Below are 24543 nucleotides of genomic sequence, written 5' to 3'. Positions count from 1 at the left end.
TTATTAATTAGGAGATAAAACATTTTTATGCCGAAAACAAAAAAGATTCTTGCTGATGTCATCTATTTTGATGTGGCAAAATAAAGGATACTGGAGGTGTTTGGGCCATGTTGCTTCGTGCCACACGTGTGGGCGTTAATATTTGCATTACAAATTTCCAAAAGAAATAAGCAGGTCCAAATGGGTCGCACAGACTGCAGCCCATTTTGGCTCCAAGAGCGCCTGCGTTTAAATGCATCTTGTGTAGTTATATATAAAAGGAAAAGAGGGGCAGATCCAAACAATCTAACCCATTCATTTACGAGATCTAATGACTCCTAATCCTTCTGTGTTTAACGCTACAAGCCACGCATTAACCCAATAATTGATCCATCGATCGCTAATTAAGCCAGGCGTTCGAAAAAGAAAAGAAAAAACTATCAACGCAGGCACGCACGCCCCCTCCTGCTCCTCCTCCTCCCATCGGCCTCCACAGCACGGCCCACGTGCGGTTCGCAGCCCCCGTCCTCCTGCGGCCCGCGCGGTTCGCCGCCGCCCCGCCGTACTCCGTGCCCACGTGGTTCGCCGCCGCCCCGCCGCGCGCGGTTGGCCCCCGCCGCCGCCCCCGCTGCCGCGAGCGTGAGCAGATGAGCAGCCCCCCCGCTGGTCCTCCTCTGCTGCCCCCGCCTCAGATGCACACTTCTCTGGAAGTGCAGGCAGCCAGCAGCGAAGGCGATCTGCTAGGTGTTTCATCTCCAACCTCACGCAGTAGGCACTACCGTTCGATTCCATCATCAAGGTCAGCAACATCGTCGTCGTGCTTTAGTGAGTATCCATGGAGCTTCTCCACGGTGATGGTGTGGAAGGCGTTGATGCCCTGTCCGTTGGGCTCGGTTCGGGCGTCATTGACATGTAAGTAAACCGTCCTCCAGGACAGTTTGTTTTCCTACCCTTCAAGTGTTCCAGGAATTTTAAAAAAAAAGTGTTCCAGGAATTGCCTCACAGGGAGGAGGTTATTTGTATTGCAGGTATGAGATGAGGAAACGTAGAAGGGAAGGTGATTTCTGCGGGAGGAGCAAGAGGCGATCCGGCTAACAAGTCGTATATTTGGGGTAGTGTGTAGGATCTTCACAGTTTCAAATACGGCTATTCCTGGCACCGCTATCTCTTGCGTGAATGTCCTCTTGGTTTCAATGTCGGTGCCTACATCAATGTTCTACCATGATGTTATCAGGTATTGCCCATTGGTTGGTTATGAACTACTATATCTGTTAGTAAATCGATGGCATATTAGATAGCGGGCAGTCTAAGTTTGGCTCATGACATACAAAAGAGCATTCAGATTGTTTCCTTTAGAAAAGAGGTCATTCAAATTTGTTAGGTAAAACTGTATCATCATTTTTTTCATGAAAATAATACTTTTCTAATACCAGAATTTTTTGTCGTAATATTACTAACTCTGGGATCCTCTTTGTGTATTTGATTGGTCTCTGGTTAGATTCTGGGAGGCAAAATTTTGGTCTCTGTTACATAGATAATTTACTACAGTGAATGTGTAGAGATTAGATGGTACTCACACAAGAACAAGTAGAAATACTTTCAATGCTCATTTGATCTACTTTTTTGCCTTATAATTAACATGTTTCCTTTTTCTGATATTTTTGTTCTTCAGTTTAAGCTCCTACCATGGTCAGTCATAAAGCATCAAAATCTAGCTACAACATCTGTTGATGTTTGCAGCCAAACCAAGATTAAATTATGAACAACTGATATTTATAGCGAAGGTATGGTCAAAGATTGTATTCTTGATCTGAGGAACCGATGAGGGCGGATGGCTGAAAACTCTGGATTGAATCCAATTTTTTTACTGGAGTTTTAATCCACTCGATGGATAAACTAAGTGCATACGTGTGTCTATATATATATGTATGCATTCTTTTAAATGGTAATTTTGATATTTATTTTTCCAAACTAAGCTTGTATTTTTCTAGAAACGATAAAGTTCTTCATAAACCCATTGAAACATTCTCCAGCAAAGCTCGTGAGGAGCATATGAGTTCCCTTTTAATACAGAGGCTCGAACTTATTGTATTCTGAATACATTTCCATCTATTCATTTTTCCCATGTAAACACGCAGTTGTGCACCATGCTGCATCATTCAACTATTCTTTATTACTTCATCCAGAAATGTTTCTTTCTGGTTTCCTTGATTTAACATAACATAACAAGATACTTTTTATAACTTATCCGCGCATGTATATGCTAAGAGTGTGGTGACCACATGTCTCCTACGTACTAATTAAGGTTTGATGGATTAATTGTATGAATGCGATGCTTATCTGGTCATTTATTTTTTACAGTTGGTGATCAGATCGGATTCGAGGATCATCCTCTCTCATGTGTTACGTATTAGTGATGCCTACATGACGGTGGAAAATGTACGAATATGCAGCGTTGACAGTAACAAGGAAAAAATGATGTTTCACTTTGTCTGTTTGGCTCTGAGATATATTAAAATTGGACATATCCAGGTCTGACTTGTTTTTTCATAGAGGACAGAGCTGCCTACTTGGACATATTTGGCTTTTAACCATATCTTTTGTTTGTTGCCTTCCTTGTTATTATTTTGATAAAGTTCAATTCTTCCTTTCCTATGTTGTAGATACTTCTTCTCTTGCAACCGAAAGTACTACTTCTGATTACAGTGAGGCGGCTTGATGGATCATTGGCCTCATGGCAAAATTGGGGACGGAGGAGGGAGGAGGCTTCATATAAGCATGACTTCAAAAGCTCAGGGTATGTATGCCAGCATGCACTGGAATTGTTGGATAAGTTCTTTTTGTCAAAACACATTTCATTTTGTTTTTTGAATGCTGGCCTGGTGTACACTCAGTTGTGGTATTCTTTCCCTGTGCAGGAGATCAAACCGAAGAAAGACAACACTCAGCGCAACATGCTCGTGTCGATGATATGGGTGCAGAGGAAGACTGTGAGGATGATCAGTGAGAGCAGGTAAGTGCTTACCAGCCAGCGCAAGAGCATCTGGTGGAGCTGGTAGATCCCCAGGGAGGAGTAGGCAGACGTACATTGTCCATTTCTTCTGTAAAAAAAATACCACTGTACACAATATAACTGTTTAGAACAACACATACTCGACTAATCATCCTTTATAAATCAACAGGCTTGTACGAGATGTTAAAATGTGTTCCTATATGTCTACCATTATTCTTATGTTTTAGAAGTGTTAATTTCATTGATTTTCTTACTTATATGTATATACTGATTGCAGATTTGCTAGAATATCACTTTGCAAAACCCATGATCCAATCCATGTTTTGTCCTTACAAATAGATAAATGCATGAAGGGATAGCTGCTGCAGATGCTTACTTGTTGTCAACATTAGATGGTGATTTGGTAAGTGGCTATTTTGAAAAATATTTTCTCAGTCTAACATGTACACTATATTCACACAATAACCTTGCTTCTGCACCCCATCTCTCTCTATAGCCTCTATCTGCATTTGCATCTTTGAGCAAACAACCTAGGTTGAGCAGCTCACGGGAGCTGGCCGTCAGCACCGCTCTTTGATCTAACTTTTGTCCCAAAATCTCAGGCAATTTCTTCCCTATAAAATAACATGGAGCATCAAAATTTGGATTTTCAAAAGGTTCTTACAAACTGAATTTTATCGATACCACATTCATGATAATTTGTTAATTTGTATTTGCTTCTAGACACCCTGACATATTAAAATTTTGAATAGGAGAGTCTTTCAGTATGATAATAAGCATATGCATTCTTTGCTGAATATATTTTTGATATGCTTCTATTGTTAGAGGGTTTTTAACTTAATTGGTCGTATTCTAATTGTTTTGTTCACAGGTTGTATTTGCTAAGATCTTGCCATCGTGAGATCAATTACTCAATGTATGCACCTTTGCATATGGGTGAACTTGAATAGAGAAAACCTTCACTATGGAACTTGTGGCTTGGTGACTGTCAGGAGTGAGCATTTGGTGACTGGGTAAAGTAGTAAAAGCCACATGTGGTTGGTTGACCTTGCTGGAAGTGAGCACTTCGCTAAAACTGAAGTAGGAGAGACGTCGAAGGAGGCAAAGTTCATCGAACAATCTGTATTCTCTGCACTGATTGATGCTATTGCTTCCCTTGCCTCCAAAAATGCCCACATTCCATATTGCTCTGTCTTATTCAGTATCTACATGCTTCACCATCTGCCTTGCTCAGTTACTTAAAAGAAGCATCCCCTCAGCTCAGTCTTACTCCTTTTTTTTCTCTCAAATGTAGGAATTCCAAGCTAACTCATCTGCTTCAAAGCTCACTGATTTATAAGGGTCGAGAAGTGCACTGATTTATAGCTAAATGGTTATATCTCCTTCTATTGAACTTAGCTTATGAACTAAAATCTCCAAACACAAAAACGAAGAGATAAGAGTGTTCAACATGAATTACGGGTGGAGATTGCAATTGCGAGACATGTCTGTTTGTGCAATAAGTCCGAGCCATACAGATTTGTCTATTTCGACAACAGAACTTATAATATAAAGATCTCTATGAATACGTTCATGGATATAGATGAAAAAATGAGTAGGGGATTTATAATACAAAATCTTTGTGAATGCATTCATGGATCTAGGCCGAAGTCTAATAGGCATCAAGGGTAGAAGCACATGGATAATAAGAACACAAAAATAGCTAATAATTGATTTATTGGTATAAGCTACAATGTTACATAACACATTGATCTTTAATCTATTTGCAGCTTCTTCATTTGCAGATGAGATTTGGTTTTCTTCTACCAGAACAAACACTATTAAGTGGAAACCTATGTAAATAGGAGTATTAAACAAATGTTTTGATTGCACTTGAGACGTGCATTGCACGTGCAAGCTTACTAGTCTTGTGTAGTTATCCATGGAGCACATGAAGGGTGCACTGATGGAGTTGCTCGGATTTGCCATTGCCGCAGGTCATTGGCTCGAGAGTCGGGGGACTCGTTTTTCGTGTTATTTTTAAAAAAAATGAAATGCCACTTCTCGAACATCGGCAGGGGCTTCTTTGCAAGAAATGAATAATATCGAGAGGGTTTTTGCAAAAAAAACTGGCCATACGCCCCCTCTCTGTCATCCAGTCACTGACAGTGGGGCCCACGCCATGCTGGCACGCCTAGTCAGCGGCTCAGGCGTACACAAACATGATTTGCATCGCATTTGCATGTCCGAGCCAACTTACTACACCAGTTCAATGTATGCCACTAGTTCTAGCACCAAAGTGACCGTTTGTGCCAAGTTCTAGCACCACCGGTGTAATTTACTTGTAGAAGAATCAAGGGGGGAAATCTAATAAGCAGATGTACGCACGCCTGTCCTGCCGTGCGGCGGTTCGCACGCGCGTCAGATAGATGGGCGAGATTTTTTTTGAAAGACGGGCGCGATTCAATAAGAGTTTTTTTAGAAAGTATGCTTAGCCAGATTGTGAGCCTCGGTATTTTTTTTTTTAGAAAATGAGCTTCGGTATTTGAGATTTTGTTTGAGTGGTAAACCAAACTTTATTGACTAATGTTTCGGTTTACAGGAATAACAAAGGGATCATGGGGTAAACCCAGCCACAAATGGCGCCCTGCAACTAAAGAAGTACATAACTTAACTAGGTTACGGGCGTCAACGTTCCCCTGACAACCTTCAAAAATAAATTCACATCTTGCAAACTCTCTAAACTGGGCTTTGATCTTCTTTATGATAGCACTATATCTCCTTTCTGTCCCAGTCTTAATCTCTTCCACCACTGTCTTGCAATCACATGCAATAACTACTTGATCCATAGATAGATCCAGTGCTAGGGCAAGAGCTTCACGGCATGCCAACGCTTCCAACATGGGTGGATCATTTATATCATTGAAGACCATTGCCAAAGAGCCTAAGAAAAGACCTGTGTGATCCCTGCAAACGGTTGCGGCTGCCCCTCTTATGCCCTTTCTTGAAATTCCACCATCAACTTGGATTTTAACCATTCCAGGTTCGGGTGCAGTCCACCCTTGCATGCCATTAGGACGCCCAACTGAAGCTGGACCATATGCTATTTTCCCAACCGGAGTCTGAATATTTGCAAGTTTGCCAATGAAGCTTTTGATGAAAGAATGTGTTGCGTGCGGGCTCTGCAAATTTCCCTCGTGGATTGCCTCGCGTCGAGCCCACCATATCGGCCACATAGTCACAACCATCATTACCGGACTATCTTGTGGTAGATGTTCTATAGCTGAAAATAGCCACACCTTGGCACTCGGCTCCATCGATGCTTGTATATAATCCATTATATATGCACCAACTAGAGCCCACACACATCGAGCTACTGAGCATTCAAAACGGGAGTGGCACCACGAATCCCTCATTCCGCATAGCTGACATTTATCATCATCTGACATATTCCTCTTGTGCCTTACTTCCTCCGCCGGGGTCGTGTGCTTCGACAGTCTCCACATAAATTGGCGTATTTTCCCTGGCACTTGGACAGACCATAGAGTTGTCCATGCTTTGACTTTAGATTCAAAATCAGATGAGCCTGCTCTTCCTTCTAACCATTCTCCCATCCGCTGTTTTGTGTCAGCCAACATGCAGTATGCAGATCTTACTGAGAATAAGCCATTCCTCACAAAATTACAAGCCCAATGGTCCTCCATTTGCCTAGTACAGATCGGGATGGTTAAAACTGCTGTTGTATCTGCCGCAACAAAAGTCGCATCAAGGGATCCTCTATTCCATTCCGCATTATGTGTATCAATCAGCTCATTCACCATAATTGGAGGGTTAGCCGATAGGCAAGCTAGCGGCCTCATTGTGGCATTTCTTGGTATCCAGTTATCCCACTATATTCTTGTTGTTGAGTCGTCTCAAATTCTCCTAATCAGCCCTGTTTGAGGACATCTTTTCCCTCCAAAATAGCATGTCACACTTGTGATGGCCGGTTGCCAAGCTCAGCTTCCAGAATTGTTCTTTGAGGGTAGTAGACGGCCTTCAAACGTCTCACACACAAGGATTCCGGCTGCTGAAGTAGTCGCGAGGATTGCCTTGCCAGGAGAGCTAAATTGAAAAAGCTCGAAGTCTCGAAAGCCTAGCCCGCCCATGAATTGGGTTGAGTCATAGATTTCCAAGAATCCCAAGCTGGCTTATGTTTACCTTCCTTGTTTCCCCACCAAAATTGTCTTATTAGCTTGTTTAGGTGCTCGTAAAGACCCCTTGGTAACTGAAAACATGACTTGAAAACATTGGAACTGCCTGCGCCACTGACTTCACCAAGGCTTCCTTCCCTATTGAAGACAAACATTTTTCCATTCATCCCCTCACTTTACTCCACAACCTATCCTTCAAATACTTAAATGCACCATTTTTAGAAGTACCTACATCCGATGGCATGCCTAGGTACTTTTCGTTCAGGGATTCATTTGGCACATTTAGTATACCTTTAATCTCATCGTTTGTAGTGGTTGGACATCCCTTACTAAAAAAGATAGAGGACTTAGATGGATTAATTTTCTGACCTGAAGCCTGGCAATATTTCTCCAACAGGTTTGACACCTCAGTCGCCCCTCCTCCGGCTGCTTTAAAGAACAGCAGGCTATCATCTGTGAATAACAAATAGTTAACAGGTGGAGCTGAGGGCGCCACTTGTATCCCACAAAGTTGAGATGACTGACTTAAATTTCTCAATAGGCCTGAAAGTCCCTCCGCTGCCAATAAGAACAGGTAAGGGGAGATAGGATCTCCCTGACGGATTCCTCTACTAGGTTTGAACTACTCCAACTTTTTCCATTGAATAAAACTGAGTATGAGACTGAGGTGACCAAATTCATAACAATATCAACCCATCTTTGAGAAAACCCTAGTTTTAACATTACTGCTCTCAGGTACGCCCATTCCAATCTACCATATGCCTTCATCATGTCCAATGTGAGAGCACAATGTCGGTGTTTGACTGCCTTGTCATGCTTCATAAAATGCAGACATTCATATGCTATAATAATGTTATCAGTGATCATCCAACCGGGTACAAAACCGGACTGTTCTGCTGAAATAATCTCGGGAGTACATTCTTCAGTTGGTTAGCGATAACTTTGGAAGCTATTTTATAGAGCACATTACACAAACTGGTCGAACGAAACTGTGATAGCAGAGACGGGTTTTTTTATCTTCGGAATTAATGCAAGATACATTTGGTTGATACCTTCCGCACTCTCCTTCCCCTCCACAATCTTGAGGATGCTTTAGTGACCTCTTCTCCATACACCCCGCCAATTTTTTCTGGAAGAAGTGTGTCGGGAAGCCGTCGAGGCCCAGGGCCTGTGTAGGAAACATTTGGTAAAGTGTTGTTTTCACCTCTTCGCCCGTATAATCCGCATCAAGTTGTGCCCACATGTCATTTGTGATCTTCACGGGAACCGAATCAATAACTTCATGCATGTTGGCACATATCCCTTCGAAGTATAGAGACTTCTGTAAAAATCTGTAGTCATCGACTCTAGCTCGTCGACGTTCTTCGTTAACTGCCCGTCCGGCCTAGCCAAGGCCTTGATCCGGTTCTTCCTCCTTCTCATTGATGCTCTTTGCTAAAATCATTTCGTGTTCCTGTCACCGTATGTGAGCCAGTCCACTCGAGACCTCTGTCTAGAAAGGATCTCTTCCATGTGCTATAATTCTACCAGCCTGTCCACTACTTTGATTTCAAGGTGGCTCGGTCATGTACATCCTGAGACACTTTCTAACACCTCAAGCGGTTTTGGTCAGTTGCTTGATCTCCCTCTTGACACTGCCGAATATGTGTTGGTCCCAGCTAAATAAGTGTTTGTTGAGATCCCTCAATTTGTCCCTGACCTCTTCAGCCGTAGATCCTTTTGGTTTTCCGTTCCAGTTTGTTTCAATAAAGGATTGCAGATCTGGGTGCCTTTCCCACATTACCTCGTACTTCAAGCTCTTCGGCCTCCTGCTAGCATCCTCCTCATTAGTTAGTTTCAGTAAAATAGGCCCATGGTCTGAACATGCTGCCGTCTTGTTACTTACTACAACAAAAGGGAAAACCAAACTCCATGCAGCGTTTGCAACTGCACGGTTGAGGCGGACTCTAGTACAAGTTCCACACGCCACTTTTTTCTCGAAAGTCCACCACCTGCCTTTGTGTCCTATATCAACTAGACCACATATATCAAGGGCATACCGAAATCCCTCTGTTTCCCTTGAACTCTAGGGTTTACTCCTTCATGTTCAGTTTGAAGAAGAACTTCATTAAAATCTCCCAAGGCTACCCATGGCAGCGTGAAGTCTCTAGAGATAGAACACAAGGTGTCCCATGTTTTGTACCTTTCCGCAACCTGTGCTTTTCCGTATACGCGGAAGGTCCAAGAGCTGAAATATTAGTATCAACATGATATTTCGAGTAGCCCGTAACTTCTAACTTTATTAAATCATTCCAATAAATATCAAGGCCTCCAGAGGCCTCCACTCCTTCTTGAGCTACTAACAACAAATGATCTATCATAACCAAAAGTCTGAGTTAAGATCTTGACGCGTGCACTGGACAATTGTGTTTCTACTAAGCATAGCACGACAGGGGCAAATTTCATCGTTATTTCACGGACTTCTCGAACTGTCGCAGGATTGCCCAAACAACGACAGTTCCAACACAAGGCATTCATTGGGTTCGGCGGTCCTCCTCAAGAGAGGCCGCCTCAGTCATCAATTCATCATTTTGGACATCCCCATTAGCTCCCCGTTTCCTTCTCTTCACTACCGGCACCTTGCCCGATGTATCCTGCCCTCCATCTTGGCTGGTTGAGGCCGAACCCCCCTCCAGCAATAGGATTGTATCAGCCACCTTGCCTGCAAGATTTGGGACTGGTTGTCCCCTCACATTCAGCGTCTCATCGGGGGAAACGAGCCTTTTGCGAATGCTCTTTTCCCCCATTCCACTCTGTCCAAACTGAGCATGGTCCATATCCTTTGCTGCCTCTCCTTTACCTCTGATATGTCTGCCCCCTATCGGGTTTCCTCTTCCCTTCCTTCCTCCTCTTTCTCCTCTCCCACCTGTTCTTCCCCTTGCACCCCCTCTACCTCTCCCATCGCGCCCTTCTGATGGAGCTCCCGGTATATGTTCCGGGGTCCAGAGCAACCAATCACCCCATTCATAGCATCTGGGATCATGAACCCCATCGCCACATTCCTCCATAATATGCCCCATCAAGCCACATAAATAGCAGAAGTCGGGAAGTTTTTCGTAATACACTGAGTACATCTTGCTCTCTCTTAAAATTATTGGGACAAACCGGACCAAAGGCTCATTAACATCCAAGAACACCCTAGTCCAAAGGGTACTGCTAGGGTTTATAACCCCCTCAGTAACGACAACTGTGATCGGCGGCCCTCTGACCTTAGCTGCAACTTTTTCAGCTAGCTCCTTTTTGGCAGTCAAACCCGATGGGTGTCCCTTGATTCCAGCCCATAGCGGGATCTTGTTGAGCTTGTACTAAGCTACATCTGAGAATCCATTATACTCTTGAATAACTACCGGCGCTCCTGAAACAGCCAGGGCCCTCCATCCATTATCCTCTTCCAATCACCAAGGCAATGGCACTGAATTAGGAACAAATTTGGCCCTTTGATGTTGAAGGTTACACCCTTCGCGACAGCCCATGCGGTACGCATCTGGTTCACCGATGCCGAGTGCCCAAACGGACGTGTAGTATGAACCCTGAATATGCCTAGCCAACACACCTCTTTGATCAGATCATCAACTTCGCTAGAGAAATCAATATCTTCTGTCTCTTCTCCATGCAGATTCATCCCAGCAAATTGATCTTCAATATCTGCTTCTGGCCCATAGTATCCCCCTTCTTCTCCTTCCTCTTGAGGGTCCCGCTCCACCTCATCTGGATCTCGTCCCTCTTCCTCTGCTGCCCCGGACAGATCTGGTCCATCCTTGACAACTTGGTTCGTGGATCGATTCCCCTCCAATCTTCCCTTCTCCTCAAGAGCAGCTTGATCTTGCGGTAGATCCGCCATGCAAAACCGCCAGAAAAACTTCTAGCAGGAAAAGGTAGACTCCCTGCGGCCGGAACTCCAGCCGACAGGTAGGTTTTACGTGGACTTCGGGGGAAGGTGTGGAACCCTAGCGCCGTCAAGCCCTAGGGGATAAGCCCTGGAAAAAAACTGCCTCGGTATTCAAGATTGATGTTTTTTTTTTTTTTTTGCGTAACTCAAGATTGATGCTTGTGTGTGCTTAGTTACAAAGGCCACTACTATGACCAAGCACAAAAGCCCATTTAGATAGCTGGGGCCGAATCGAGCGTAAGCCCGTGATACGTTGCTACAGCATGTCAGTGAAACCCATCCGGGGTCCGTTCGCATCGTTCTCCCGAACCCCAGCGCCCAACGCCGCCACTCCTCCGCCGCTGCGTAGCCGGAGAGATGTCGAGGCTCGCGGCCGCCGCCCTCCGCGGCGCCCTCACCGCCTCTGGGGCTCGCTCGTGCTCGATCTCGGTGGCATTTCCCCTTGCATCCTCTCGTCTCTTCTCAACCGACGCATCCGGCGCCGTAGCGGGATCACAGGACGACTCATCGTCCGCCGAAGGTAGCTCCCGCATCCTTGTGCTGTGATTCTCGTGAACTTGTGGGTATTCTCCCGTATGCTAGTCTGTTCGTTTTTCTCCGGCGAGGTCTAGCCGTTTAGGGTTTAATATTCTGTTCCGCTTTAGAAAGAGTGGCGGAATGTAGGATGATGTACCATGTAGTTCATTGATGTCTGGTGGAACTCTGTTCTGACGGAGTTCATATTTTTGTAACCTGTTGCGAGCATCTGAATTTAGGGTGTCAAACGTTTGGAATGCGAATCATAAATCCTAAAATACGAGATAGTGCTGTAATCTTACTGAGAACATTAGTTGGTTATTCGTGGCGTGTGAAAATCAGTAGTTGTTTTGGATTGAGAGGGATTAGGCCCAGTCCTCCCTTTGATTGTGATTGGAAAGGAGGTATTGGGTTGGATTACAATGCATACAGACAAGTTTGCAACGATGGCCATTTTATCACCTTCCGTTATGATCATGATACCGAATCAATTCAAGGTTCTTATTTGTAGCTTTATGCCTTTTACGATTCCTGTATGTGACTTTCGAGGCATTATTTTTTGGATCTTTTTTGTTTCTGCTGAAGAGAAGGTTGTTTTCACATTCTGAACTGATGTAAATATCAACTGAAAAGGTCATTTGCCTTTCTCATGTACATTATTAGAACTGAGTGGTCCTTCCCATGGGATCTTGAGGATGAATTACTGTTTATCTGTTGTTAGATTGAGTGTTCTTCATTTGGGGGCTACTCCACTATCCTATTGATAGCCGGAGCTAGTTGTACACTATGTGATTTGTACTGTCTTTTTGGCAGTAGTTATGCTGTTTTGCACTATGTGGAATCTTTAGAGTAATTTTTTTTCCATGGTGTAATATCTTTGCAAACTTTGTGATTCTTATATTTGAAAACCATCATGTTGTACATTTCAGTAACACTTCTACTGCAACAGGCCATACCTATGGAAGGTTCTACACTAGTATTTCTGGTGTTGGCCGTCTTGGCAAGAACATGCTGAAGACTGACATTATCCATTACCTTGACCAATGTGAACTGTCACTGGATGATGTGAAGATTGATTACAACAAGGGGTTTTATCCCATGGGCGCGTACGGTTTATTTTCTGCTCCCTAATTCATCTATATGTCTTGTTTTTACTTGAGCTTTTGGCTGCATATGCATGAGCGGTTTGTTCTAATGTGTATTACTGAAGTCAGTAATGCTCAGGAGTCTACAATTGAGTCTAGTAGCTCCTTTCAAAAGAAATAGCCTTTTAGGATAGCATTTGAAATGTGAACCTTGTTTTGTGGTTAAGGCATGAATATTATCATAAGAATTTAGAAGCCTTGTCTATACTTAGTAGACTAGTTTCCAAGTCCTTATCTTTTGTTGGCCCGCGATTCTGTCTGCATGGTTTAATCATGATCTTTTCATGCAGTATGCTAGAGCAATTGTTTATTTATGTTCTGTTTGCTAGCATGGCGTTCACATTTCACTTTTCCGTGTTGCTTGAAATGCAGGAAACATAGTTTCTTCTTATTAATGTCCCTGCGTAACACTAACCAAGCCTGTCTTAACACACATAACTCATTTCCTCGTATATAAATATCCGTCTTTATTAAATGCATGGCATGTCATGTTTAATTGCTCTGTCATTTTAAAGTTGTTATGGGTTTGCAGCTAAATATAGTGTTCTCTTACTGATTTATTAATGTGGTTTCGATCAGATTATTGAAGTTTCCTTCGGTGGAATCATTTGAGACAGCAGTCAGGCAAACAATTCAGGGCCGCATGTACAGGCTTGAGAGGGTAAGGCGACACTCTTTATCGTTATCTCATTTGGTATTAGTAATTTCCAGTAGACTGATATGTATTTTATTTGGATACAACAGGTGAGTCCTGAGGAGTGGGAACACAAGATATCTTTGAATGGAAAAGCTGTAAGTGATAGATTTGCTTTTAAAGTTTGGTATGTGTTACAACTGTTGACCATGCAAATCCCAAGAAATGCAATAGGGAGAAGAAAGCCCACCTTTTTTTCTTTCAATTTCCAGTTTAATTGATGCTAATGTTGATGAGATCCATAATGCAGCTATTGATATTTTCTAGTTGATTTACTTTGTTTTTGCTGTTTGGGTCTATCCAGGTACTGTTGCAAGGAGTCCCTCGAAACGCTCAAGTTGATGACATAGAACGTTTCTTGTGCGGCACTAACTATGAACCTCCTCCATTTGAAAACTTTATCAAGTAATACTTTTGGGCAGTGGTCCTTGTTAGCCAGGATGTGATTTAAGTCCATTCATCCTTGTCTGATTCCACCAATGGCTTGTGCAGAGCTGGGGTCCCCGAGCCTGTAAGAATGGTGCTGGTAAAGTTCGGCTCGAGGACTGATGCAACCAATGCCTTCCTTGCTAAAAACAAGGGTTTCTGTCTGAACAATCCTGTTACCATGCGGGTTATTCAGTAATTTGTCAGATCTTATCATGTGATCACCTCCTTCCCATCAAACCTAGGATCTGAAGCCTATCGGCACATGTGATAGAGATGTGTACACTCCATTCAACCTGATTTATCATGGGTTTTCTCTGCCACTTTATTGTACCATTTTCGTTGTCAACCTGGAACTCGTGCTTGTGCTTAGGTTGCAGGTTTTCCTGTGACACATTAGTAGCTAAACGAGTTAATCTAATAAATATTAATACACACCACTTTCTTGCTGGCACCATTGTTGTATTATTAATTGTGTTGCTTAAGTTGCTTTAGAAAACCAAAAGTTGCAGCCATTGCAGCTGGTTTTCTGGTGCGTTTGAACTGCGTGTTGCTTAAAAATACACGCATTGTTGGGCTGTGCAAATTTTGAGGTTGTTTCATCTTCCATTTGGTTCTGGATACTGATATCCTGGGCATTAACGTGCGTATGCTGTGCTGAGAAGATATGTGGAGAATGCATGCAAAGAAATATGTTTTTCATTGGCTCTCAGTGTTCCAACGAACGTTATGAAACGGAAACAACGGGTAATAGTAGGAGCGACTGCGACTGGCAAGAACAACTTGGCGCCCAAGGCAAGGCAATTTGCTGTTTATTCGACGTAACTTATTCACAAGCTAGTCCTTGTATGAATAGTAGTACGCGTGATGGTGCGTATTAATTTTATTTACTGCGCCACAGTACATAACAATTGATTGCGCTCGCAGCATACATTGGCAATGCTTCATCAGTCATCGGATCGGCCGATCCAAATCCAGGAGAAAACCCTTATATCTGCACGTAAAATCATCAGCAATCCATCAGTAACACAGCAGACGTTTAGTCCTATAAGTAATTTACACAATGACTTCCTTAACGAGATCGGAGTGAAATCCCTTTATAATCATATAAAAAGAACATGCTACAAAATTTAGTCCTATGATATGACTAAAACACTGGTGGATGAGCAGGTTAAACCTCCTCTCACACCACTAGCATAGTGTACTTTAATTGGTTAAGGCAAGACTTTGATAAATGTTTTATGCGATACAAAATCATAATTAGTATCACCTCTGTGTTCTTAATGGGAGTAGTATTTTCAAATAAGAGTCCAATGATCTCTATTTTGTGTGGCACGCTAAAACTACATACTAGTAAAAGTATTTCTACCATTCTTAACCAATCAAAATCCTTAGCTTGTATGTCTGGACGGAGCTGGTAATTCAGGCGTGAGATCATCATCTTTATAGCATTGATACATAGTTAATCGTTGCTAGAACGCCTTACCCCGAGCTTCTTCTTTGTGAGAGCAAGCAGTTCTTGAGGGTCGTGCTTGGTCTGCACATACGCTGCAATGCCATTCATTTCCTACACATGTTTCCCGTTCTCATGAGCAAGTTACTATACATAGACACTGAAAGATGCGGAAATTGCATTTGGAGCTTGGGCTCCATGGAGCTCTTAACTCAAAAAACATTTTTTTTTAAGTTTAAAAAGTTTCAGGAAAAAATACACATGTACACTGAGATGTACTCTACATGTTTGTACATATTCATGATGAAATGTGTTAAATATTTGAGCTACACAAAAAATTTCAAAATCATGGATTTTTAGCACATGTACTATTCACTATAAAAATCCATGAGTTTTTTGAAGCTCACATCTTAACGTATTTCATCATGAAAATTTAAAAGCATGTAGAATATATCCCTATGTAAATGTGTATTTTTTTTCAGTTTTTATAATTTTAAAGTTGAATATTGAAATATCAGGCTTCATGAAGCCCAAGCTCCAAAAGCTACACTGCTGAAAGATGTCGTGTTCTTGCTACCTTGATGAATTTCTGCATGTTAGGCCTTCCTGCGGCGGTATCGTAATTCTTTATGTTGGCGAAGAATACTTGGAATCCATCAACAAATGGTGCATATGCGATGTCCACCCGTTTCCAGTTCCAAACTATGTTAGTTGTTCAAATTGCCAAGTTCTAGCTGATATAAGAGCATCTCCAACAGGCGCCGAACGCGCCGTGCGCAAAAAACTGGTTTGCCGCGCGCCCATCGCCTGATTTGGCGCGGCGCGCAGCGCTGGCTCCAGCAGCTGCGCTAAAATGCAGCGTGCGCGCGCCGCTCCAGAAGCGCGCAAAAAATGCAGCGGGCACACAATATTTTTTTTATTTTTAGATAAATCGAAAGCATAGATAAATAAAAACTAGATAGATTGCATAAATGAAAAACGATACAGAGGTACTTTACATCGGTGCAACTAGATAGATAGTTCGAAAGCATAGATAAACTACAACGCAACTAGATAGAAAACTACTCCAAGTCGCTATCCTCATCACCATCATCATACTCGTCGGTGTCGTCCGAGGTATCGAGCCATATGTCCAACCAACGATCATCGTTTTCCGTGAAGAACGACCTCCCACCTGCTGCAACGATATCCGACTGCGCATTCGCCAATGCCTTCCGCCGACACCTCTCCACCCGCGAATTGCGGCGCCTTCGCGTGTCCTCCTCGCGGCGCCTTGCCCAGTAGGATTGCTCGTAGGCGATGTCCTCCGGGTGGCGCCGGCGCCACTCCCCCATGACCAGCTCGTCCTCCTGGGCGAGGAGGAGGCGGCACTGCCGCTCAGCGTGCTCAGCACGGTCTTCTGCCGTGTTAAGACGAGCCGGCGGGGCGACGTCCAGTGCCTGCTGGAGCGTGTAGACGTCCTGGAAATTCATCTGCCTGCGCGGCCTGCCTAGGCGCCACGCCGTCGCGTCATACGCGCGGGCGGCCTCGTGCGCCGTCTCGTAGGTGCCGAGGCCGAGCCGGAGTTCACCGGAGCGTATCTCGGAGTAGTAGCCACCGTTGGGACCCAGGCGGACGCCGCGGAAGCCCGACGCTCCTCGACGGCGCGGCGGCATGGTGGCGCGTCGGATGGCGGGGCGCTGGAGCGGTGGAGGCGCGCGTGGTAGAGGAGGAGGAAGAGGCGCGTGGCAGAGGAAGTGGAGAAGGCGCGTGGCGAGCGCCGCATTTTATAGGCGCACCGGAAGCGGTGCGCCAAAAATGACGCGCGAGCGGTCGCCTTTTCGCGCGCGCGCGCAAACGGTTCCCGCGCACGAGTTTCCAGCCACCGCTGGAACGCGGCAAAACGTTCCGCGCGCTAAAAGCTGGATTTACCGTGCGCGCACGTCTTTTCGCGCGCCTGTTGGAGAAGCTCTAAGGAACGGAGTGCAAAATTACCAGACTGAACTGGCCGAGAAAGAAAGGCCCATCATCAAATTTTGAAAGGGAGACTTCTATTTTGTCCAGAGCAGCTTCTATTGACCAGCAATGAATCACAGGTTAGTAATCAGCATGAACATATATTTATAGTTGAATTTCAACAAGTCTTCTTAGCTCTTGCCAGCATCAGCAGTCACTGCCCCTTTGGTAGTCAATGCCGACATCATCGCTTGATTGAAGGTGTCTGAATAAGCCAGCAGTTCTTCTGCAAGCCCTTGCTTTTCAGGATCCTAAGGTCATCAATATTTTTTAAGAGAAGAATCATGAGGTCACCAATGACCAATGGGGAGTGCATGCTATTGCAGCCTTTAAAGACAAAATGAACTCACATCAGGACTCAGTTTGGGGCCTTCGAAATTGCTGTCTATGTACTTGATCAAATCCAAGCTCTCTCCTATCATTTTGTTGTTGTGCTCTAGGCAGGGTACCTTGTCGGAGGAAAAAGAAACATCTTAACACTCGATAAGAAAAAGAACTTTACCTGACAATCTAAATAGGAGACGCTATGTATTTTAGTCTAGCCAGTAGCCACACCTGATAGTGAGTGGAAGTGTATCGGTATTCCCATTCCCCATCGTAAGCTAACAAATAGTGAGTGGAAGTGTATCGAGGATCGGTTTAAGAAGAAACTGAGTTGCTAGAAAGGAAAACTCATGTCTTATGGAGGCCGGTTGATTCTTATTAACTCGGTGCTCACGAGTTTACCTATGTTCCTCTTATCCTTCTTTGAGGTCCCAGTTGGGGTTAGGAGACGGCTGGACTTCTATCGATCTCGATTCTTTTGGCAGAGTGATGAGCTTAAGAGGAAGTACAGACTGGCCAAATGAGATATTATCTGTCGACCAAAGGACCAGGGGGGCCTTGGTATTAAAAATTTTGAAGTCAAGAACAGATGCCTGCCCAGTAAGTGGCTGTTTAAGTTGTCTTCTGAGACGGAGGCAACGTGGGCGCAGATTTTACGTAGTAAATATCTGCAGTCCAAGACCCTGTCCCAGGTCACTCTAAGACCAACGGATTCGCCGTTCTGGAAGGGACTCATGAGAATCAAAGCTGCTTTCTTTAACAGAACGAGGTGTATTGTCGGTAATTGTAATAATACGCGATTCTGGGAGGATAGGTGGCTTGGCGACACGCCATTGGCGACCCAGTATCCGTCCCTATATCGTATTGTTCAGCGTCGTGAGGTTCTTGTTGCCACAGTTATGCAGTCCATTCCACTCAACATTCAGTTCAGGAGGGTGCTTGTGGGTGATCGATGGGAAGCATGGCTTCACTTGGTCCGTAGACTGATGGAGGTTCAGTTAATTAACTCCTCAGCCCGATCAGTTATGTTGGAAGCTTACTAGATCTGGGGAGTTCACAGTTAAATCGATGTATATCGATATCATTAACTCTACTGTGATTCCTAGTTCCAAAGAGGTTTGAAAAGTTAAGGTCCCTTTGAAGATTAAAGTGTTTATGTGGTTTGTGCATAAATAAGTAATTTTAACAAAAGACAATTTAGTTAAGCGCAACTGGACAGGTTCTATTAGGTGTAGTTTCTGTGATCGGGACGAGACTATCAAGCATCTCTTTTTTGACTGTCCGTTGGCACGAGGGCTGTGGCGCTCCATGCAAATTGCCTTTAACATTACTCCTCTGACTTTGGTCAACACGTTATTTGGGGCGTGGCTTGCTGGGATAGAGTCCGAAACAGCTAGACACATTCGTGTAGGAGTATGTGCGTTGTTATGGGCAGTTTGGAATTGCAGAAATGATTTGGCCTTTAACAGAACAACAACTATTCATTTTTTGCAGGTTTTATTCCGGACTACTGCACTGATCCGTATGTGGTCCTTACTCACTCCGACGGAGGCCAGGGAGCGTTTGGTTACTGGATCTGTCCGGTGGGAGATGGTAGCGCGGGATATCTTCAACCGGTTTGAATGGCGGTCATGTAATAGGATAGACAATTAATTTACCTATCTTTTATTTTGCCTGCCGGTTGTGGCTTTTTGGCTCTTTGTTTTGGCATTGAAGCTCTGTGTGAGTTCGCCGTTGCTTATGTTTGCAAACGTTAAGACCTTATTGAACCTTATTTATTATTTAATAAATGTGGTCGTATGCATCATTCTGATGCAGAGGCCGGGGAGTCCCCTTTTCGAAAAAAAAGTAGCCACACCTGATTTTTGGGGTAAATCTTGCTGAGCCACGCTGGCCTATCATCCAAATCGATGGGGACGAGCAAGATCTTGTGCTGCAAACCCTGGTACCGGAAACAAATCGAATTACAAAAATCACAACACGGAGTGAACCTAACCAAAGAAGACAACAACTCATGTGGAGGGAAAAAGAGCATCGATCATGGGAAGATGAGCTCGGTTGGTACCTTGCAGTTCCTCGCGATCCACGCCCGCTGCGCATACGGGCAGACATACGTCATGTACAACCTGTAATCCCAGCTTCTCACACATGAGCACAGAGATATGTCAAAATGAACATGAACATGTAGATATCGGTGCCCGCAGAAAAGATCATGTAGATATCGAGTGAGCTTAGGGTGCTACATATTTGAGGAAAGGAAGTTTCGGAGAAGAAAGCAAAGTAAGCAGACAACCTGGTTGAGCCATCGTAGAGAGGTGGCTGAGCAGCAGCGGATGTCAAGGTAGGCGGGAGAGCTTCCCCTGCAAACCTACAGATTTTTTTTTTGAAACGGAGGCAAAAGATTTGCCTCATCGATTAATTAAGCAGAAGAGAATTGCTCAGTTAATTAACGAAAAACCGAGCGAAAACCGATACAAACTAACCACATGCGGATTACTCACAGAGCATACAACTCCAGAAGCGCACGATCAGCCCTACAAACAAACCCAACATGAAACGACCATCAACCTCCAAACTACTACATCGCAAACAAACCCCTAACAAGAGCACCTCCGCCGAAGTCCACAAAAAAACCTACAGATTTTTCATAGAGCAATCAGCGAGCGATCATAGAGTAGAAAATCCAACTAGTGATCACGCGCGGTAGCAGAGTAATTTTAGGGAAGGAGCTGTGCAGTACGTACTTGTTTGCTGGAGACGCTGCCATTGCGACCAGCAGCTAGTGATCAAGGAGCTCGGGACGCACAAAATGTACTAGTATACATTTTTGTAAGCGTATATAAAGCACTTCCGCTATGCGAACTGGTAAACGGAAGTAGGGCTGAAGGTGGGGCTGATGGAGAAGTACGAAGAAAACTTTGAGCGAGCACAGACGTCAGCTGTGACGGCCGAGCCAGCGTGAAAGAAGAAGAAGAAGAAGAAGAAGAAGAAGCGAGCGGTAATGGCTGAAGCCATGTCACGGCGGTTCGTGCCACAATATAGGCCGCACATACGCCGGAGACGATTAGTCTTTTTTTTTCCGGGTAAGGAGACGATTAGTCTTTAGGCGGCATCGTACTGTTGTAGTCGATGGTTGAAAACATGCCGAGGACACTGACTTCAACTCGTTTGGACAGTGACTTTGGTCGGTAGCTCTTTGAACGTAGTGTACACCAAGCAAGAAAATTAGGAACCTCGTACGGGGAGGAAACTACGAGGCACCGACATAGAGCGATTAAAGATAGGTTGTGGCATTGCCATTATCAGATATGAACTGATTAAGTACGCATTCCCACCACGCCTGAGCGAACGCATGAATCTGTATGTAGTCGATGCTGCTAGCAACCCCTTAATATGTATGATCAGTACACGTGTGGACAACTAAAGTTGATAGAAGAAGAAAGGAGCACCAGTTCATTAAAAACAACTTCACGAGCATTCAACACAACCCAGAAGGCCAGAATAATCCTTCTTCAGGTGACAATATAAGTTTACAATAAGATCCGGTTTGTCTGTCTGTCTGTTTATTCTAAAAGCATGGCCTATATGCATGGCGCGCATTTTTTATTCAAAATATGTTGCAACACCCCCGAGTCTAAATCTGCTATTCTGCAGCATTCCCTGGCATGCATATTTGGTTATCCTTGGTCACATCTTCAAGCAATCTGAAAAGTTAAAATAGCGTGTAAGCTTGGGATTGGAAAATAACACGAACCGACACCAAGATATAAGGAAATGTCGTACGCCAAACTTCTCCTTCATTTGATCAAGCAGAAACTGCGGGTCCAGTTTTGTCTGTGTATATGCGTCGACCTTGTTCACTTCCTGTAACATACCGAATTGGAGAACTGACATGAGATTGAGTTTCATCAGAGTGTACTAGGGGTATGTTACACTAACAGACAATGTGAATAATCTCATCTAGCATCATCCTGAATTACTTACCTCAATGAATTTGTGCAGGTTGGGCCTGCCCTTGGCGAGATCATCCTTCTTGATACCAGAATAGAATATTTGAAACCTTTCAATGAATGGCACATATGCAATGTCCACCTAAAAAACACAATTCTTTTCATAATTCTACCAAATTTGGGCACGGCTAAGGGAACAGGAAAGGATTCCAGGTGGAGTCACATACCAAACTGAACTGGCCAAGGAAGAATGGGCCGTCGCTGAACTTTCCCAAGGCAGCTTCTATTTTATCCACAGCAGCAGCTAATGGAAGGCATGACATGAGAATATTACATTATGAGTATATAAACTGGTCAGAATATTTTCATATAGAATTTCTCAAACAAATGTTACAGAGATTGGTATGCTCTTTTTACCGGCTTCATCTGACACATCTCCCTTGGAGCGTAAGCATGAGAAAAATGCACTATTAAACCCATCGCTGAACGCAAGCAGTTCCTCAGCAAACTGCTTTTTTGCAGAATCCTACCAATTTATATGAACACAAACTGTAATATCACTGACAAAATTTTGCACTGTTTTTACAAGCATTGCACATATGAAGACTGATTGGATATATCTGCCTTACATCAGGCAGCAATGCTGGGCCATCAAAATTGCTGTCAATGTATTTGACCAAATCCAAGCTCTCTCCTTTCACCTGGTTGTTATGCTCCAGGGCAGGCACCTGGTCAGATTATAAAGGAAGCGTGCATGAATAGAAACAATAAACTGCAGTAAAAGATTTTCCTTGTACATACAGGTGAGAAGTAAAAGAGATCAATCATACTACCTTGTTCTCCGGGTAAACTTTCTCCTTGTACCAAGCTGGCCTGTCTGCCAGATCTATGGCAACTACCTTGATCTCGTGTTGTAAACCCTGGACAAAATGATACAGAAAGAAGATTCAACTTAGCATAAGACCACTGAAGGCATAAAAAAAGAACTAGCAAGAGCTAAAAAAAATACAAGATCGATGAGCTGAAAGTATGGGCTGCGTCTGTGAATCAAAGAACACTCGATACCACTGGCACTACCTTGCAGTTCCTGGTAATCCAAGCGCGCTGCGCGTACGGGCAGTGATATGCAAGATACAGCCTACACGAAGCAAATAAAACACGAATTTAGCCCTTGATCTGTGCAGAATTGAAAAGTTATAGTAAGATGCATCCGCAGTGCAATTTGGCCTCTTCTTGTGTGGTTAGATTTTTACCTGGTGGTGCCGTCGAAGAGCGGAGGGGGCTCGGAGGCGGAGGTCAGTGGAGGGGGGAGATCTTCCTTCGGGGAGCTGCGCATATGTGTTTATAAGTATATAAGTATTAAATTATAAGAAAGGCACAATCGAGTAATTTAGTCGAGATGCGGAACGGCCAGAGCGTCAGGCTACATCACTACATCTTCCTTCGGGGAGCTGCTTTGCTCACTCACATGATCGGTGGAACGGCGGTTGCCATGGCGACGGTTCGGGAGGAATGTCCCGCCGGTGCTGGGGGACGGGAAGGTGGGAATGGGAGATGGAGGAGGAGGAGGCAGGCGTCGGCAGCGGTGACGGGCAGCAAGGGGAGGCGAGTGCAATTATTGACGGCAGGGCAGGCATCAGCAGAAATGTGGACCCGACCGCTGGATGGATGGGCCTCGCCTATAGACGCGATCATGGCGCGTAGGATAGGAGCTCATCTCAACCTTCCGTTCCGTGCGGCACTTCTTCAACGTGTTTCACGGCGCGGATGGCATTTGCACGCCGTACCGTACACTGAGGTGAGGTCCCAGGGAACCGATGCAAGCTGCTGGTGACTGATTTTTTTTTTGCGGGGAATTTCAGAGAGCTTTATTCAACAAAAGCATTCGCCGAACAGTCAACCAACAGGCTGCTGATCAGGAAGCTAGGGGTCATCTCGAGCCAGCTCTCAGTCACATTAAGCGTACTCGCACGCTTAGCACAAAGATGTGCAGGACCGTTTGCCGCTCTTATTACATGCTGAATTACAAAAAATGACAAATTAAGAGAGAGCTCTCTAATTTCTACTAAGATAGGTGCTACAATCGAGCGGTCGTCGTAGCGATTGTTCCAGAGGTTAACTGCCTCTAGACAGTCCGTCTCAAGGATCACCTCCGTGAAGCCCCTCAGACGAGCAAAGATCACACCCTCTTTCATGGCTTGGACCTCAGCAATTAGTGGGTCCGATACACCCAAGTACGGCTTTACACCAAGCTCCCAAGAAGGCCGAATCTGATCTGGCAACCCCTCCAATACCCGCTATGTTGTCAGCTGAGTTGATCGAGGCATCTGTATTGATTTTGATGATGCTTCCGTCGGGCGGTTGCCAACCATAGCCTGGTAGTAAAGTGCAATGCTGCCTGGGAAGTTTGAGCAACGCTAGATCTTCTCTGGTTTGTCTCACTGAACTAGCAGGATCGATCTTCACGTCATCATGTATCCATCTATTACGTGACATCCAGATGGACCACATAACAGTGATGATTATGGCGCGTTCTTTGTCCAAGAACCGTTGTTCACACAGTATATCTCTTGCCCAGGTATCTGGATGGAGTCGGGGTAGAGAGACGTCAAACAATAATCTAGCTTCCTCCCAGAACCGGCAGGCGTGAGAACAATGGATGAGGGCATGTTGGAGGTCCTCCTCCATTGCTAAGCAAATCTTGCATATGCTCACCTCCTTTATATGTCTCCGTTTAAGGGTGCATTCATCAGGGATTATTCCCCTAATGACTCGCCACCAAAATACCCTCACCTTGGGCACAACCTTGAGTTTCCAAAGGGAATTCCACATCTGTTCTTCTGTCGTTGATGGTCCCGTTACCTGCCCCTCCTCTAGAGCTACACGCTCTTTGTGACTCACGAGAGCACGGTAAGCCGATTTAACAGAGTAAATTCCTGAGGTCTCAT

General features: G+C 44.4%; 3 protein-coding genes and 1 long non-coding RNA gene across 4 annotated transcripts; 1 reads left to right on the top strand and 3 right to left on the bottom strand.

Annotated features, from left to right (window-relative positions):
* The first annotated feature begins 11353 nt into the window (after nucleotides 1-11353).
* Nucleotides 11354-14327, top strand: LOC119290758. Its single transcript, XM_037569405.1, has 6 exons — nucleotides 11354-11612; nucleotides 12558-12714; nucleotides 13333-13414; nucleotides 13498-13545; nucleotides 13752-13852; nucleotides 13940-14327. The coding sequence occupies exons 1-6, from the start codon at nucleotides 11450-11452 to the stop codon at nucleotides 14070-14072; spliced, it is 684 nt and encodes a 227-aa protein (XP_037425302.1). The 5' UTR covers nucleotides 11354-11449; the 3' UTR covers nucleotides 14073-14327.
* Nucleotides 14328-14634: 307 nt separating this feature from the next.
* On the bottom strand, nucleotides 14635-16078 carry LOC119293724. Its single transcript, XR_005143194.1, has 3 exons — nucleotides 15904-16078; nucleotides 15360-15440; nucleotides 14635-14867 (listed from the first exon to the last, which is right to left on the bottom strand). It is a non-coding gene; the product is annotated as an uncharacterized LOC119293724 (long non-coding RNA).
* A 1007-nt stretch (nucleotides 16079-17085) lies between these two features.
* On the bottom strand, nucleotides 17086-20585 carry LOC119293723 (protein IN2-1 homolog B-like). Its single transcript, XM_037572099.1, has 6 exons — nucleotides 20390-20585; nucleotides 19939-20279; nucleotides 19711-19771; nucleotides 19504-19587; nucleotides 17672-17770; nucleotides 17086-17572 (listed from the first exon to the last, which is right to left on the bottom strand). The coding sequence occupies exons 2-6, from the start codon at nucleotides 20055-20057 to the stop codon at nucleotides 17453-17455; spliced, it is 483 nt and encodes a 160-aa protein (XP_037427996.1). The 5' UTR covers nucleotides 20058-20279; nucleotides 20390-20585; the 3' UTR covers nucleotides 17086-17452.
* A 486-nt stretch (nucleotides 20586-21071) lies between these two features.
* On the bottom strand, nucleotides 21072-23231 carry LOC119290755 (protein IN2-1 homolog B-like). The gene is made up of 10 exons (XM_037569403.1): nucleotides 23064-23231; nucleotides 22849-22923; nucleotides 22673-22733; nucleotides 22429-22515; nucleotides 22225-22323; nucleotides 22013-22121; nucleotides 21823-21899; nucleotides 21630-21737; nucleotides 21429-21509; nucleotides 21072-21349 (listed from the first exon to the last, which is right to left on the bottom strand). The coding sequence occupies exons 1-10, from the start codon at nucleotides 23087-23089 to the stop codon at nucleotides 21341-21343; spliced, it is 732 nt and encodes a 243-aa protein (XP_037425300.1). The 5' UTR covers nucleotides 23090-23231; the 3' UTR covers nucleotides 21072-21340.
* Nucleotides 23232-24543: the final 1312 nt, after the last annotated feature.

The sequence above is a fragment of the Triticum dicoccoides genome, chromosome 4B, assembly GCF_002162155.2.
Source record: "Triticum dicoccoides isolate Atlit2015 ecotype Zavitan chromosome 4B, WEW_v2.0, whole genome shotgun sequence".
Classification (NCBI taxonomy): domain Eukaryota; kingdom Viridiplantae; phylum Streptophyta; class Magnoliopsida; order Poales; family Poaceae; genus Triticum; species Triticum dicoccoides.
This window is presented reverse-complemented; position numbering and strand designations above follow the sequence as displayed.

Coding starts and splice junctions, on each gene's coding strand:
- LOC119290758 (XM_037569405.1), top strand. CDS start 11,450: ATGTCGAGGCTCGCGGCCGCCGCCCTCCGCGGCGCCCTCACCGCCTCT. Junction 12,715..13,332: donor GGGTTTTATCCCATGGGCGC/GTACGGTTTATT, acceptor GGTTTCGATCAG/ATTATTGAAGTTTCCTTCGG. Junction 13,853..13,939: donor CCATTTGAAAACTTTATCAA/GTAATACTTTTG, acceptor TGGCTTGTGCAG/AGCTGGGGTCCCCGAGCCTG.
- LOC119293723 (XM_037572099.1), bottom strand. CDS start 20,057: ATGAGGCAAATCTTTTGCCTCCGTTTCAAAAAAAAAATCTGTAGGTTT. Junction 19,588..19,710: donor GGATCGCGAGGAACTGCAAG/GTACCAACCGAG, acceptor TTCCGGTACCAG/GGTTTGCAGCACAAGATCTT. Junction 17,771..19,503: donor AGATTTACCCCAAAAATCAG/GTGTGGCTACTT, acceptor TCCTCCGACAAG/GTACCCTGCCTAGAGCACAA.
- LOC119290755 (XM_037569403.1), bottom strand. CDS start 23,089: ATGGCAACCGCCGTTCCACCGATCAT. Junction 22,734..22,848: donor CTCTTCGACGGCACCACCAG/GTAAAAATCTAA, acceptor TGCTTCGTGTAG/GCTGTATCTTGCATATCACT. Junction 22,122..22,224: donor GCCCAGCATTGCTGCCTGAT/GTAAGGCAGATA, acceptor ATAAATTGGTAG/GATTCTGCAAAAAAGCAGTT.